Below are 17,624 nucleotides of genomic sequence, written 5' to 3'. Positions count from 1 at the left end.
CCATGAGAAATTTATGAGAAGCAGTAAATCACCCTGTATAAGAGAAGTTTATCTTGCAAGGTCATTTCTCCTGTTAAGAAGAGAAAAAAATGGCTTGTACCAACTCTGGCTGACATCTCTGATCTCCAGCATTCGCTGGTTGTATGGACAGGCTGTAAAGATCCAGCCATTCTCTTTCCTATTTCGGCACCACGTTGCAAAGTACATGTGGAAATGATACAGCAGTCACGGAGCACAACATTTTAACATTTCCATGTTCTAGTTTGCATTTTAGCTTCAATGAGAATTTCCTTATAAAAAAGAGACATTTGGGGGAAGAGAACTGGAGTGCAGAGGGAGAGACTGTATCTTAATTGGATCTCCACCTGTTACTATAGCACACAAAGCCCGGGAAATCCTAGAAAAGGTCTTGAAAACCAACAGCCCTGGGCGTGGCAATCAAGGTTGCCATGGCGCCCACGTGAATAAGGAAGAGTCCAGGAAAGCAAGAGGTTATCTGTACATCTTTCTTATCAGTTAACAAAGAGCACCACGGGACAACAGGAGCCACATACCCTGCGTTCTTAATGAGAGAATAAAGGGTATTCTGGGAAGTACTTATAATGTAGAAGAGGGATATTCCACAGTGTTGAGGATTAAACCAGCAATTGAAGTCTATCCACAGAAGTGAGCCAAAGAAGAAAGCCAGCCTTCGGAGTATGGAGGTGTGGCCTTAGTGACGTCACCACAGATTGTATCACTACAAGATCCTGTTACTAAGAGAATCGCCCCTTTTCCATTCTGGACTCCTGTCAGTTTTACTTATTTATAAACTCAGTGCCCCCTTGGCATGGATTGCTCCTCAGGTGATGAATGAACCTGGCTGCCTGGAACGGGAATGCCACGCCCCGCTTTCCCAGGTCTCTGCACTTGACTTCCTAGGAATGAACTTCGGGTGTAACCTCCCCTGGGAAAGTGAGGGGTTGGCCCTCGGAACTCCTGTTGCTAATCATCTTGACTGTCTCCCTTCAACTCACCTGGGAATGGGAAAACACTGGGCCAGGGGAGAACTAATTATTTTGCTGAACAGTGACGGTCCTAAGGCCCCGGGCAGGCGTTACCTACACAGGAAACATAGAAATCTCTTTGCTGAGTGTTCTAGGGAAGGGCCACACCCAGAAGTGATACAGCTGCTACCAGATGAAACCCCAAGAGCCCCACCTTGGCCGCCTGGTGACACACTCCCAAGGCCGTACCCTGAGGCTGACAGCTGTGCCTCTGCTCTTTTCTCTCAACCTAGGAAGCTTATGAAAATGCAAGAGAGTGAGGGTGATTTTATTTTACAGATACCTCTGAATATATCTTATATTTTAGTATATACAAAATAGTTTATATTTTAAGCAAATTACATAAAAAACTTGTGTTTTATTATTAAAAATAAATTTCTGGGGAATTCCCTGGTGGTCCGGTGGTTAGGACTCAGCGTGCTCAGTGCCGGGGCCCAGGTTCGATCCCTGGTCAGGGAACTAAGATCCCACCCGCTGCATGGCATGGCCAAAACAATTATTTTAGTTAAAAAAAGATAAATTTCTGATGGTAACACCTCTCAAGCGAAGTGATAGCCTTGCTGTGAGAGACCAAAGAATTTCTTCTGTGGAGGATGTGGTCCTGGGAGACAGGAGGAAGTAACTTGACTTCTGCCACTCGGCCCTTGCGGCCCAGTGAGCAGGCCATCCGGCGCTGTTATCGAAGTATTTGTTGTCCAAGAGCTTGTAGGTAGGAGACTGTGGAAGGGCCCAACATGCAGACGTACCCGCTACCTTGCTACTCCAAGTGCGCCTTGCTGACCAGCAGGACTGGCAAAACTGGCTTCACCTGGAGACTGGTCAGAAACTCAGGATCTCAGGCCTCACTCCATTCTTGCTGAACCGGAATCTGCATTTTAATAACTCCCTTACTGATTCGTGTACACTTTGAAGTTTGGGAAGTACTGCCCCGAGGAACTGACAAATTACGAATTAGTCTCCACTCACACATCTCTACCTACTGCCCTGAAATCCCCGTGCCTATCAGCCTTCCCTCCAGAAGCAAATATAATAACGTGACATAAAGCAAATCAGCCGCAGAGTGAATCTGCAAACCTCGCAAAAGATGCAGGTTTCACAGAATTCACAGACGTGATCTCGGAGAACCACTCAGATGACAACCAAAGCGTCGGCAAGCGAGGAAATGGCAGGCGTAGACTCCTTAACAAGCGAAGAGGAAATAATCTACAAGGATGGTGACATTCCTTCCAAAGAGAATGATTTGAATATCAAAGAATTCTGACAGGCCCTTGAGGAAAAACGATGAGGCTCATGAATATCTTTGTAAAAATGACCCACTTTAAGATTGTGCTGCGGACGTTAAACATATAGTTTTGTTGAAAAACTATGCTCCAAAAAAAACATAATATTTCAACACTTCACTCAGTCTTCAATCATTCTAAGGAGGAGCACATTGTTTTAATAACTTAAATGATCTTATGTGAGAGAAATGACACTTTCGTAAGTTTTAGTTCCATTTTTCAAGACAAAGTCTAATCAGAACTTGCTGTCACTATTTCTCCTGATGTTTGGTCCCTGTTTGAAGGGCACTTCTGCTCAGTGGACTGTCCCAGGGCCGGTGTTCCTCCCACAAGACTCACTGGATTCCAGTGCTTACTGTTGCGTAGTCCTTTTTCCTTTTTCGCTTATGAGACTTCTTTTGGGTACCTATGACCAGTGTGGGATAACTGATACCTACTTACTCCACAACTCAGTGGATGTTCCGTGCATTGTGATACCACAGAAGGGGGTTTGCCCGTGCGGTTAGAGCTCTAGGGTAGGTATCTGTTCAGGGTTACCTTATCCACCATGAGGAAGTTCTCCAGCATCTCTCCGTTTTCACAGGTGACATGGCCAACCTCCCTCACGGCTCTGGGCAGGATCTCTCGCACCTCCTGGGCGATCATCCCTAGACACAAACACTCCAACAGGTTTTGTCAGGAAAAGACCTTTCTGGAGAAAATCCTCCCAGGCCTACCTCAGAATGGGAACCCTGACAACTACACAGGATGCCTCTGCGAGTAGATGCTTATCCCCCCTCAGCATTTGCTTTGATCTACGAGGCATTTAAAAAGCAAAGGAGGAATTTGGAGCCAAGGACCACTAGAGGATTAAAAGAGGGAGTGTTGTTTTCTCCACTCTTTCTTGAGACTCTGAGCCGAATGTTGGAAGGGGTTAAGTACCTTCAGATCCCTGTACACAGACGTGAGGCTAGGGCATCGGCTTGATTTTCTTTCTTCTTCTGCAGGAGGGCCCTGCCCTCTAAATGGTCCTTTTTTCTTTAGAATTCCTGGACTGGAGTACGAACATCACTCTGCACTTCTCTGACCTGGACCTGCCTGTCCCGCCACCTTCCCTCTCTATCCCGATGCTGCCCAGTGCTGCCTGTCATACAGTTTGCGCTGCCATCCGCCCCTCGGCCCTCATCCCATGAGCAAGAGGCCTCCAGTGAAAGGAGACAATGTGTTCAAAATCCTCCACCGGTACCTTAGGGGGCAGGAGTGGGGATGGGGCTGTTGAGGAAAGATGACAGAAATTTCTTTAACTTTTCCTGCTCTGGTGATTATGGCTTTCACAGAGGACAAGTTAGACCGACAGGATGTCGTCAAGTGCCATAGCATGCAGCCTCCAGGTGAAGAGGGAACTAGAACATTAATAGCTGACAGTATAAAATTAAGAAGGGAGCTGTGTGTGTACCTGTTTGATGGGCAGTGTTTATTCCCATCGCAGATGCGAATTCAGGCTTGTAGTCGTATTCGACAATCCTCATTTGGGCTATTCTTCTCAGCTGTTCATTTGTGTCAACCTAATTTAATTAAAGAAGATCAGATTTCACCCGCTTAGATAGTTGCTATTCGAATCAAGGCCCAGAGTGGCCCAGAGAGATGAAGAATGCTGGGAATGTCCTTTCCTCTTGCCCAAACTATTTTAAGAGAAATTTATGTTTTTCTCCTCCAAGAAGCAAAAGTTTCAAGGTTCATGTCGGCGACTTCCATCCACTGACTTATAAACTGAGCCAGAGTTTATGTGGCTAAATTACAGGGCAAAACCTCCCTCATTCATTACTCTGGCCTCACTTCTGTCCACTGAGAGTTGAACCGTCCTTCTGAGAATGGGGGTTGATCACCTTGGAGAGAAACAATTTCTGTCCAGGATAGCAAGGTATCATTTCCAATTGAGCATGCAATATAAGCAGCTAAGAAATACAGGCTGACCTTGTATTTATAAATTAAAAATGCAGTGCTTAGTTTAAGTAACAACCTATTAAGAATGGGTATATCGTACATCATTGAATTGCTTATGGACATCTTGGCTGGAGAAAATTGTTTCAAGTGGCAGTTTGCTAGCCCGGATTACCCATCTGCTGGTCCCTCAAAATCCAGGCTACATTCCTACAGATGGCTTCTCCCCCAGACCCCCCTGGTCAGCGATGGTGTCCTCCTTGGAGCCAACCACTCTCACAGGTAGTTAAAAGCACTCAGAACTGTCACTGCAAGTTCCTCAAAAAAAATTTCACTGGGTCCCAGCAAAATGCTAATAATAAAGACAATACAGTGGATTTTTCCTAAAGCTAAATGTGCTGATTCAAAGGCTTCCCTTTTGAGGTTTTTTTTTAATGAATTCATGGTAATAGCATGATTGATTTTTTTTAATGACCTTATTCCACAAGTAAAAAGTTGGCAGTCCTATGTGGGTCCTTAAATTTTCTTTTAGAGAACATAACTGGATTATGAAACCAGTTGTCTCTTGGCAATTAAAAATATACCGCCTGGACATTCATCCATATGTTGGAGCAACCAGAAATGCTTTTCTGTTGTTTTAAGAAACCCCTGCTTTGGCCCTGAACCCCTCCCTGGACCCACTCTGTCAAGTGAGCAGGAAAGTTCCTCCAATATCATAAAGGTTCTCTTTCCTTCACCAGTTTGGTGGGTTATCAAATGTTGTGACTTTGTGCTTAACTGGATAAATGGACTAACTTTAGTTCAGGTACTTGCTGGGGAGTCTAATTTTGAGCTCACTGCTGTTTTGATCATTGCTGTTATCAAAAGCTTGGTTCAGTTCTTTCATTCATTGCTTCATTTGACTAATATTTACCAATCACCTTCAACATACCAGGCACTACCCTGAGTGTTGGAACTTCAAAATGATTGCCTTTTTAAAGTTCATGGTCTAGACAGGAAAACAGACTCATCCCATAAGATTATATTACAATGTGAGAAATGCAGGGTGATGATGGAGTTATGAACAGAGAATCATGGCAACTCCAAGGAAGCACCTAAAAGATTATCAGGGGACTGTAAAAGAAGGCTTCCCAGAGATGGTGAAGCCCAACCGAGATCTCGGCTTGTTTCAGTTCTCAAACACGCTCTGCCCCTTTCACTACAAGGCCCCTGCTCAGGGCATTTCCCTGCCTCAGAAGCTCTTCCCTTCCACTCCTCTACCTCCGCCTCTCCCCATTTAAAACACCTCTTCACCAGAGAAGGATTGCTTGACCTCCAAGACTAGGAAGTTTCCCTCTGCCTTATGTGCTAATGGCACCCGTTCTTTTCCTTCATAGCATTAATCAAAGTTACCACCAGACAACTAGTGAGTCACTTTTACTATCTGTCTTCTCCTACAGAATAAACACCCCATGAGGGCAAGGACATATTTGAGGCCATGATTTTCTGTTCGTCACCACATCACCGGTTTCTAGTACCATTCCTTGCATGTAGTAGGTGCTTAACTAATATTTATAAAATAAATTAATAACTTTAAGATAGGAGTTAGTCAGGGAAAGATGAAGGGTGGGGAAGAGGGTGGAAAGGGTAAGACTAAGATAAGGATGCTGGGCAGAAAGAACACCATAAGCCAAGTCCTGAGGCAGCAAATCCCCTGAATTATGCCTGCACAACCAAGGCAGGGTTTGGCGTGACTAGACTGTAAAGATCAAGGTCAGAGCAGGGAGGGCCTTGCAGGCCATGCTAGGAAGGAACAGTCACAATCTCATATTGCCCTGTGCATACACCTGTCACTCTGAGCTCCTACATTCATTCAACAAATATTTAATGAGTAGCTACTATGTGCCAGATACTATGCCAGGCCCTGGAGATTCAATGAGTTTTTCTTATTTGGAGCTTAAATTTTAAGAAAGTTCCTTTCCTGAGGGTGAGGCCTGTGTTTTGTTTGTCTTAGGACCTGCACAGTGCCTAGCACAGTGTCTGACAGGTAACAGGCACCCAAACTTTGAATGAAGGAAAGAAGGAATGAAAGAATGGAGGTAGTGAAATGGCAGAACAATCCCTGATGCTAACAGAATCAAAGGCAGGGGGTCAGTCAGGAGCCGGCTAGTCTGGCCTTGCACTAGCCAGGCCCTGCCCTGTTCCCCACTCCCTGCACTCTGGGGGTCCCGTGCCCACCTGCCTGCTTCTCATTATCCCCTTGGTTCCTGCATGAGGCCCCATCAGAGACCAAAGCAGAGGCAGTGTCAGTTCATTTGCTGCAAGGGGAAAGCAGAGGAGGATGTGCCCTTCACTCCAACTGTCCAGGCTACACAGAGGGAAAATGACCCCTGCTGTCTAAGTTGGATCCTTGACTGCATTTTCCCCAAAGACATATTCCTAGACATAGCAGTTAGGTTCGCTAGTACTACCACCACTGTATTTCAGACAGATTTTTGGCCACACAAAATTCTGAGGGTTGGCTTGGGGACCTAAACACCTTCTGTAACAATCTTTTTCTAAGGAAATGCTCTTGTGATTTCTAATGCCGTGTTGTAGACTTTCCAAAGCTAAATATAAACTGCTTGTATTGCATGCTCCCTATGGCCTGTACTCTTGGCCCAGGAAAAACACTTGAGGCAAGGACTGTGCCCCCTTGGAATCCTCTACTAAGAACTGTACAAAGGCCACGACTCAACACCATGCCTTGCTCATCCATGTGTGCTGAGTAAGAGGGTAGGAAGTGAACTTGGGTGTCTAATCTGATCTTGCCCACAGCAATTTTGGAAAGTTTTGACCATGAATGCAAAGGGCCATCGCTGTCATGCTGCCTCACACCCAAGGTTTCTGTCTCTTAACTCAAGCCTTTCACCGCAGAGAAGACATTGTAGACCGTGAACTCCAGTCCGTTCAGGGAGGGATATCTCATTACCCATGGCCCGCAGCCCGGACTATCAGTCTCCCATCAGGAGCAGCTTGAATGGCATTGGCTCACCCTGAACTTCTGCATTTGGCTCGTGGCCCTGAGGGGAGACTTTGCATGTTTGACTTTCTTGAGCTCTTCACACATTTGTCTTTAACTAGTTTACTGCTGGTGCGCTTGGGAGAAATTACCTTTGAGCATTTCACCTTCACTGATCTTTTTCCCCCTGCCTTTTCTTTTTAGCCGTTTGCTGCCTTATTTTCAGCCTTCACCACAGAATTTGGTGCATTCAACATTCAACTTCCTTTTTTTTGCATTGACATTGCTGTTCTTCACGCCCCTTTGGTTTGCAGCATACCCTTTTCACCCTAATTTTTGCTTGTAAAAGCTGCATTTCCTCTCCAGTCTATCATCACCTCTGTAAACACCAAGTCTGGGTAAGTGAAACTGCTCTTCCCCGAAGCTGACCTCATTTCCCAGTGCCTCCGTTTCACAGGTTTCAGTCATATCTGCTTTATTGTCTCTGTGTCTTAGATGTGTGTCCAGATGAGCCCCAGAGATCTCCTCCAGGCCTCTCCACGCAGAGTGCTTGTGTGCTTAATATCTGCAAAGCCACGTTCGCTGCCTTGAGCGAGGAGACGCAGGGTCAGGCACGGCAGCAACGGATGTTCATCCTCCCAACACGGTATCAGGCAACATGTTTGGCCACTACAGTTGTCTCACAGCAGCTAATTCAGAAGCCAGCTCTGGCTGCCGTGCGTCCTTGATGGGAAATGCCTCCAGTCCTACGCTTGCAATCAGGTCAACCAAAGGTTCACTTCCCAGCACATTTGGAAGAATGGCCTTCTTTTAAAAGTTGGAAAAACTGAGTCAGAGAGAGGTGAAGATGAAGTTCACACATCTGTCAGCACCATCATCAACATTACCATCATGTCTCTTGTCTGTAATAAATGGTGAATAGGATAGACAAGATTTCTAGAAACATGTATTTCATAAATGTGGACAAATTATTAAGGACAAATATATTAATGTGAAATAACTTAATAGATGAATTACATGTAATTTGCATTTTTTGCAAGTAAATAATAGTAATATCTATTTGCTTAGCCTTATACAGCTAAAAAATGTTTCCCGTATATGAGCTTAGAAAAAGTTCTTAACGTGAGTAAATATGGGCATTCCCTGTTCAGAGAAGAGTAGAGTCATAGAGCGTGTCTGGGCCAAAGTTCCTGGGCGAGTGGGTGCCAGAATCAGGACTAAAACTCTGCCTTCTAACCAGAGACCACCTCCTCTTTATTTCCTCCTGCTTCTGTGAGCAGGAAGGCGATACAGGAACTTCATGTCGAGAGCCTGGATTAAGTGACATTTCACTTCATGGAGAAGTCTTCCTAGAGGGATTTGAGAAGTTCTAGGGAACCTTGTTATTTTGAGACAATATGTTTTCTTCAAACCAAGGAACACCATTTGAGGACGTTTAGTAAAAGAAGTTCTGGGGAAAGCCCAGTGGTGGCAGGAGTGGTGGTGGAGGACTTTCCCCACTTGTCATCTTCCATTTACATTTAGATAAGGCCTGGTGGAGAATTGTATAGCCAGTTGCAAGGATAAGTTTAAGTTGGTGTGATCTGAAACACAGCCAGTTCATTTCTTTCTAAAAGGCAGAGGCACAGTATCTAAGACTTGTATCTTGAAATGTATGTGAGAACCTTCTAGCCCTGAGAGTTCCCATCAGGTTAGGAGGTCACAGCTCTTCGAACACGAACCGCAGCTTTGCGATCAGTATAAAAGTCTACAATTACAACCATTCTTTGGAATCCTCTCAGCCAACGAGGACATTCCTTGGCTGGTTTAGAAAAACCAGTGCAGATTTGCACTGGGAAAGGAATGCAGTCTGGAAGAATGGCCAATGATTTACAGATTAAGTCTCCTATTAACTAAGAAAGAATAAGGAAATGAGGCTTAAAAACTATTCTGCCACCCTGCCTCGAAAATGTTTACAGGAGAAGCAGTGTGAGTGACAAGGTGGGGAGGTGGCAGACGCACTGAATGGGACACAGAATTGAATGGTGGAACCAGGAGTCACCTGGCATCGTCATCGGGATCCCTTAGGTCTTCATAGCAGTTGTGACTTTCGGAGATGATTCAGTACTTATTATCTCGATGGGTTAAAAATTATTAAAGACTCTGTGGGTCCAGGCAGAGAGGCACCATTTCCATCTTATAGATAAGGACACTGAGTTTCGGCGAGGTTAGGCGTTTTATCCAGGCAAGTCCGAAGTGGATGAGCCGCCTCCTGGTTTCGGGGCCTGACTTCTGATTGCCACTAGGCGCCTGCCTCCCCGCAGGAGGAGAAAGTCTTGACCCGTAACCTGGGGAAATGGGATTGCCCGAGTGAGGCGTGAGGAGGTGGAGTTTCTCTAACTGCTCCTCAGAGAAGGATGCTGAGTGGGGAAGACAGTGGCTGGCAGGCCTGGTGCCAGGGACTCCGGGAGGAAGGGGCTGGAGAGGTCCAGGAGAAACATGGGCAGGAACTGGACTGAGACAGCGTTTGAAAGATGAACAAGGAGATGGAAGTTTGGAGATGGAAAGGAAAAGGCAAGCTCCAGCAGTTGACAATGGAAAGGCAACGGCCTGTGGGAAATAACTCAGAGATTTCCTGCTTGTGAAGCCAGTGCTGTGCTGCCATGGCCACTGCTCCCGGCAGGTAAGTGCACTCTCTTGGGTAGGAACTGCTTTACAATTTCAGCAGAGATGCCTAACGACTCCAACACTTGTAACTGTTAAGCAGCATGTTCGTCTCACACCAACAGGTGACATGGAGAGATGCCTTGTGCCAGGCGTGTCGGGGGCCAGGAGGGCCCAGAACTCCTGACTCGGGTGTCAGAGGAGGTGTCCGAGGCCCGCCCCGCGCTTACCTCCTGGATGTTCTGCTTCGCCCGGCTGTCAGAGGGATGCATAATCGTCCCCATCACTTTCATGTTGCCACAGACAACCAGGGCTTCGTCCGGTGCATCTGTGTTTATGCCCACTCGACCATGACAAACAACAGATTCTGGAACTTGTCCTCGCTGCCATAATGCATCAATGTCATTTTCAAATTGCCCAGGGTTGGAGGCCTGGAGAAAATACATAAATATATTACAATTAAAGTTATAGATGCAGGAATAGATGATCGCTCTATTCCTCAAAGGAAAACAGAATGTTAGCCAAGTCTTTCACTTGAGAATCACATGTTGGATGGGACACTCTGACATATCCGAATAACTGTGACCCCAGGAGAGCCAGGGAGGCTCTCCTAACTGTTCTGCCCCCACCAGCAGAAGCTCAGCGTGTCTTGGTTTGCAATGTCCAGTCTCTATATGGAATTGAGAATGTGTCAGTTATAGTAGGTGGATGATAAGGAGAAGAACACTCAAAATGAGTATTTTTTCAGGGAGAATAATAATAATGATTTAAAACCAGAATATTACATCAGAAAATCTCACAAGTTTATTAAAGCTCAGATAATTTCAAAAAAACCCTTGCATTTAGCTAGCCCTTCCATAGTTTCAAAACACCTTCATGTTTATGATTTCATACACAATTGACAAGCAAATGACAATACAAATATATTTAGTACACCTCAGCTATTCCCTAAACACAGATGATTCTGACAGAAGAACTGTAACAGCTGCATCTGCTGTGTGCTAATCCACACCCCAATTCCATGCGATAGGACCATTATCTTCCTTTTACTGAGGCTGAGACTCTGAAGGAATAAACAGATTGCCCAAGGCCACAAAGCTAATGAGTTCTAGAGCTGCGATTATGCTTCCTTTGATTATTAAATAATGATTCTAACTTTGAGTTTTGCGGTATTGCCTAAAAAAGCCCTGGCCAAATGCAGTCTTCAAAGAAAATCCAAGTGAATCTATTAGACTAGAGAAAGTTCTGGAGATTTTACTGTTACATAAATTTTTTTTGCCGAAGAATTTTCCACTGTACTGCCTTCCCTCCTCCCCATTTCCCTGTTGCCACTGAATATATTTCCACATATCTTTAAGTAGGGATCTATGAATCCACCAAAATCCTCACAACAAATTAATTTGTTTTTTAAATTGTGACCTATCCTCCTCTTACTCTCTTGGTATTATTTGAATGTTTTTACCATAGGCATGCGTTACCAATTTACAAATAATAATTAAAAGAAATCTCAAAGTTCAGATCTAAGTTTGGGTTCAGTTAAAAAACTTAGGTGTGTGCAACTTCCTGTTTCATTCCTACCTGTCTGAACCCTGAGCTGCTTGGAAGACTCAACTATTGACACTGGATAGACAAAAGCAGGGAAAGAATATAAAGTAACAACTTTGAACATTATTTTGTGTGAATTCACTTGAACAAAGAGCTTTTCCGCAAGATCCCTAGAGCCTCCTTGGTGGTGAATGGCAAATTGGCTTTGACTCAAATCCTTTTATAGCGAGCAATCAACTAAATCCAAAGGTATGCCATATAAAATGTTGATGCATTTTCCTCTGCTCTGAACATAATGAGCCACTTCAAGGAAGAGAATAGGACAGTGATGGATTTTCTTTTTCTTAATGAGCTTTGGGATAATTATTATCCTGTTTGTAACCTGACAGTACTGGAACAGCGGATATAAGTAGATTTGATTTTGGGGAACAATTACAACCATCTCACTTGGATTTCATCAAATGAAAACTCAAATCTCTAAAACATATTCAAATCATTTTGGAAAGGGTCACATATCTACAATGGTTTAAATATAGAGCCCTAAGGAGGAGTCCTCATCAGTAATGCGAAATGTTATTATAAAATGTGTGAACTTATTTCCCTTCTCTGGTATCCAGAATGTTAATGGGTCAAAGCAAACTGAAATGGAATCACAGAAAAACATTCTGGAGTCATGAAGTTGTGTTCAGATGTGGCCCAATAGTGGTTGATTGCTATCAAACATCAGAATGAATTACAGTTTCTAAAATACTTTTATTATTTATCACACAGCCTCATATATTTAGGGAAGACCCGAACATTCTAGTCTATATTGTGACACAAACTAGCTGTGTGACTTTGGGACAGTTACTTGACCTTTCTGTACCAGTTTTCTCCCCTGAAGAATAAAGATAATAGTGTCTTCTTTACCTATCTCTCACAGGGCTGTGGGAATTAAATGAAATCACGTATGCACGAACACTTCGTAAAAATGAGGATGCATAGTCTCAAGTTCATCCTCCACACACTCTGCTGTGCAGAGTAACAACCATTCAACCTACACTCAATGAATCTGCTCTCAGTAATGCATCTGCAGAGCTGCACAATTCCAAGGGAACTCTGTTCACAAAGAATACAATGTAAATGGTGCCCCCTGCAGATGCTTGGAATAGGAAACACTAGTAGTAATTTGAGGCCATTCAAGTTTGGAATGGAAAGCTGGAATTTCTTTGCTTTACCATTGTTTGGGCTTCTGAAGAGCAGTCAAAGAGCATAATAGGAAAGCTTGAGCTGAGGAAGGCAGTTCATAAGAAATTCATTCTTGTACCTTGTGCAAAGACTATCGAAAATGGGCCTAGAAATGCTATCTACCGATGCTACTCTAAGTGTGGTCCACAGGCCAGCAGTATCAGCGTCTCCAGGAAGCTTGTTAGAAATGCATATTCTCAGACATCTCCAACCTACTGAATCAAAAATTGTGGAGGTGGGACCCAGGTATCTGTGTTTTCACAAGCTCTCCAGGGTATTCTTATTCTCCATAAAGTTTAAGAAGGACTTCTTTATGTCATACACTACTTCCCTGCTACTACTATGAAAGGGGTCATGAGTTACCCCTTTCATAGTTAGTAGACGGTTCTGTTGAATCCCAACTGCAGAGTGAAACAGACATTGCTCCACACACTGATTCCTTTGGGTAAATAAAAATTCAACTGAACTCCAGAGGAGGTGTGCGTGTGTGTGCGTGCGTGTGTGTGTGTAGCTCTAGTGTGTTGGGAAAGGGAAGGGAGATTTGTGGTCAGAAATGGGCAAGAGCCAGTGAAAACTGAGATGGCACCTGAAATGGCTCTGCTCTCCCCGCATACCTTGCCATCCTTGCAACTGCATCGCTTCCCTTGTCTCTCCTGGCCCTTGGTGTTGGTTTCCCACCTTCACGACCCTGCGGTTGCAGAGCAATAAAGGAGGACTTTTGGGGGACGTTCCCATTTCTATTATTCTGGAAGATAACTGGAATAATTTATTAGTGTTCAAAACTAGGAAACCCTGGCGTGTCTTTGAAAGGCAGTCAAAGGCAGACAAAAATAATCATCCCTCCTGCTTCAAACCAGGTTTAATTATGTGTTTTAGAAGAAAAGTAGAGCTGAAGGGAAGCCTAGTCATTAACAAGGAGAATCTGAAGGAATCCTGCTGGGGAATGCTCCCCAAAACAAAGACCTGGGAAATAAATCTGTTCTTTGGAGTAAATTTTAATTTCCATTAAATTGGTCAGTTTACAGTATGGGACCAAAATATATTTCCAAAGCTGTTTTGATTGACAACCCGGATGAGTAATTGCTGGGTCCTGCCCACCATTCTCTCTCCAAGGAGAATTCTGACCAGCCTGGTCTCCTGAACCCCTCCTGCAGCCCTAAAATTCATCTACTCCTGCCTTCATACAATTGCCCTTATGTTAATTTCTGCTATGGGGAGAAATGACTCTTAGGTCTCAAAATGAATCTGGATCTGCTGAATGCAATTTGCAGGTCTCCATGTAATGTGGTCAGGTCTTGTAATGTCTTAATTGTCACATTTTTCTTCCTTCGTTCTAGAACTCAAACTAACAGACCCAGACCGTGACCCAAGAGGGCACATCTAGCTTTTTTATAGAATGTAGACTGGTCTGCCCTCTGCTCAACCCATGATACATATACCTGTTTAGTGCCCTCTAGAATCTCAGGGGCAAGACGTGTGCTCTGGGGACATTTCTAAAACTCACTGATTCAACCAATAATGCCATTTCTTAAATTCAGTTTTTCTCTTGGTTGGTTTAAACATTATATGATTAAACAAATTCAAAAGTCTGCATTCATTTTCACTCAGCGTTTTGGGGTTAGAATGAAATAATATCAATAAGATACTTCCAGTTTGAGGGGAAGATATTATTACTATCATTTTTTCCTCATTGTTGTTAAGGTAACCCTTGTGTTACCCAGCACACATATAGAATAGGGTATTCCCTTTAACCAAAAATTATGGCTGGAAGAAAGCCATTGAATCTGGAATACAATCATTTTAAAAAAATAAAAACGTAGTGAATAATATGACACCAAATCTATACTAATTTATTTATTTTTTTAGTATTCATACTTAACATAAATTACAGACACTTTCAACTTCTCAAAGTCATCATTATGAGTGAAATTATTGTGCTTTGGATACGAGAAGGTGCCCGTTAACAGAGAGTGCTGGTAACAGAATGTCCAGGGGTGCGGCCCCTCTCACGATGCTGCTGTGTAGACTCGCACAGCAGCCAAAGTATAGCTTTGCAGGGGCTGTCAGCAGGAAATGGAGAAACCTCAATACCAGGTAAATTATTTAAGTATGCAGGTGACTAGCAGACTGCCTGACTCAAGCATGAATTCTACAGCTCAGAGAGGCACTTTCATGATATCCAATCTACCCTAACTCTGAAAAGAAAGGCGTTGTCTGTCTTTATTCCTTCCTGTGAGGAATCAGAAAAAGTAAGCAACCTAGGTTTCCAGACTTGACTTAAACCGGATTTGTTAGCGCAGCAAAGCAATCCCAGATTACATCAGGTAAGGCGTCAAAGACCCCTCTGACCCCTTCTGAGGGAAGGGCAGGAACCTCTGCCCTCGGCTCATGACCAAAGGAGGGGACCCCACCTGCCTTTGCCGCGAGGCAGGCTGTTCTGCCACAGCTTAGATCAGGCCCCATAAAAACACAGCCCAGGGCGTGCATGCGGGCAGGCACATCACCGGCCCTCAGCATCAGTGCTTTACCTCATTTCCATCATTACTTTACTTCCACTGAAACTCTGAGATGCAGTGTCAAGAGTTCCACTAACAGATGCCTTATTTTTTATTGACTGGAAGAATTACACAGAGGGTCCTTTGTTTCAGAATAGCTCAAGGCAAGCAAGGGAAGACTCACTTCCCCAGATGGGCAGATCTTGTCCCCAGGCCAAAGTTTAACAGCCACGTAAGCGGACGTGCCCATCGTAAACCATTTTCCCTACTGGAGCGGGCATGCCCCCGGTGCCACTTCAAAGATCCATAACAAAGCAGTCGCTCCCAGGGCTGCCAGGCCTGTGCTCACCTGTTACCTCATGGCCCCGGCATTCTCTGTGCTGGCTGGCCCGGCCCCTCACAGATGCTGCTACAGCTGCCAACAGCTCCCGTCCACAGCTGTGACCAATCATTCATTCAGCAAAACGTGCTGAGCCATTACTCTGTGCTGCGCAGTGGCCCAGATGTCCCTGGGGCCACCAATCACTTTGGGGCATGGAATGCCTTCCTACCTCTTTCCCTACCCTGTGGGCTTTGGGGTCAGAGGAACTGGGTTATAACCTGGGCTCCATCATTTATCAGCTTTGTGCTCATGGATGACTGTCTCTTCCTCCTAAGCCTTAGCTTCTCTGGGTATAAAGAATGTGATGTAAAAATGAAACAATGTAAAATGATGTCATATGGAAATTATTTAGCCCGGTGCCTAGAACATACTGTAAAAACTTTCTCAACTGCAGCACTACTGACGTTTGGGGAGGGATAACTCCTTGTTGTGGAGACTGTCCTGTGCATCACAAGGTGTTGAGCAGCATCCCTGGCCTTTATCCACTAGATGCCAGTAGCACCCCCAGCTGTGACAACCAACAATGTTTGCAGACGTTGCCAAATGACCCTTGGGAGACAAAAGTTCTGGTTGAGAACCACTGCGTAAAAACTAAAAATAACAGTATCTGCTATTGCTATCATTATCTTTGTCATCATTGGCAATTGAGAAACTGCATACTTCATGCATTCCACTGAATATGCAAACTCTACTTACAGGTGAAAAAGCAGGTGGGATCCAGAAAAGTCAAAGAACTGAGCTTACCCTTACAATGATCCGTTCAGAGACGTGAGCAGACAACAGGTAGAACTGGTCTTGGTTAGCAGCATACAGTCCGACCACCAACATGAAGTATCTAGTTCAGAAATAGCAGACCAATGCCAACACATCAGGAAACAGAGACATAACTTGTGCAATCGAATGCCACCCAACAGTTAATCAAGAGTGAATTTACCCAGATGGGTTCGCGTATTTAAAGAGTTTCTCTGCTGCTCTAAGTTGCCCCTCCTGCGAAACCAGAGAGGAGTTGATTCACTCGCTGTTGTTCTGGGTCTGCCCTTTGCCCGGCTTGAGGGATGTGTGAGCTGTTTTGCAGGCCCAAAGCAGCCTTCACTGAGCGGACACCCTGCTGGGGGCCTGGGTTCAGCCCATCTGCGCTGGCCTGGTGCAGACCTTACTCTACTGCATTCCTGGGCCCTCAACACAGCACTGCCGCCGCGCACTTGCACAACAAAAAGCCACCTTCCAGGTCCCCTTGTCCAGAGCCATCCAAGCCACACATCCTAGGCCATAATGGATGGTGACCCAGCAGGGCTTGCCCGGCCACACAGTCTCCTTCCACCCTGATCTGCTCTTGGCCATGGAAACTGCACCTTTCACATCCTCTGGCCATGACTTTAGTCAAAGACCAGAACCCTCCCTTCCGATTGTTATCAAGGCAACCTTCCTCACTGTGACTTTTTTTTTTTTCTTTTTTTTTTCCCCGATACGCGGGCCTCTCACTGTTGTGGCCTCTCCCGTTGCGGAGCACAGGCTCCGGACGCGCAGGCTCAGCGGCCATGGCTCACGGGCCCAGCTGCTCCGCAGCATGTGGGATCTTCCCGGACCGGGGCACGAACCCGTGTCCCCTGCATCGGCAGGCGGACTCTCAACCACTGCGCCACCAGGGAAGCCCCTCACTGTGATTTTAATTGCTTCTTCATGTGTACCATTGATGAGACATTTTTAAGATAAGACTATTTCTTTTTGTTTTTTTATAAAGCATGCATTTTTAAAAAAAACTTTATCAGAGTATAGTTAATTTACAATGTTGTGTTAGTTTCAGGTGTACAGCAAAGTGAATCAGTTCTACATACACATATGTCCACTCTTTTTTAGAATCTTTTCCCACATAGGTCATTACAGCGTACTGAGTAGAGTTACCTGTGCTATATACAGTTAGGTCCTTATTAGACCATTTCTTGAAAGTCAAAATAAAAACTATCCCTATCAGAAAAGCTTTTGCTTTAAGAACTGCATAAAAAAAAAAAAAACAACACTTCACCAACTTCTGTAACACTCTAAAGTCTCTAATCCCTGGAGGGCAAGAGTTCTCCCCTTTATCTAAAGTAAGTCAGTAATAGTAGT

General features: G+C 44.6%; 1 protein-coding gene across 1 annotated transcript in view; it reads right to left on the bottom strand.

Annotated features, from left to right (window-relative positions):
- MYRFL (myelin regulatory factor like) overlaps positions 1-17,624 on the bottom strand; it is a 117,482-nt gene that overhangs the window by 35,384 nt on the left and 64,474 nt on the right. The window contains exons 10-13 of the mRNA XM_027106999.1: positions 16,263-16,353; positions 10,100-10,300; positions 3,762-3,870; positions 2,864-2,973 (exon numbers count right to left, since the gene is read on the bottom strand). Of these exons, the coding sequence (XP_026962800.1) occupies positions 2,864-2,973; positions 3,762-3,870; positions 10,100-10,300; positions 16,263-16,353 (511 nt within the window). The remainder of the gene's footprint in view (positions 1-2,863; positions 2,974-3,761; positions 3,871-10,099; positions 10,301-16,262; positions 16,354-17,624) is intronic.

Source organism: Aethalodelphis obliquidens, unplaced genomic scaffold (genome assembly GCF_003676395.1).
Source record: "Aethalodelphis obliquidens isolate GAN/ISIS:26980383/991018 unplaced genomic scaffold, ASM367639v1 scaffold8, whole genome shotgun sequence".
NCBI classification, from domain to species: Eukaryota; Metazoa; Chordata; class Mammalia; order Artiodactyla; family Delphinidae; genus Aethalodelphis; species Aethalodelphis obliquidens.
Note: the sequence above shows the minus strand (reverse complement) of the source record. Positions and strands in the feature narration are given on the sequence as shown.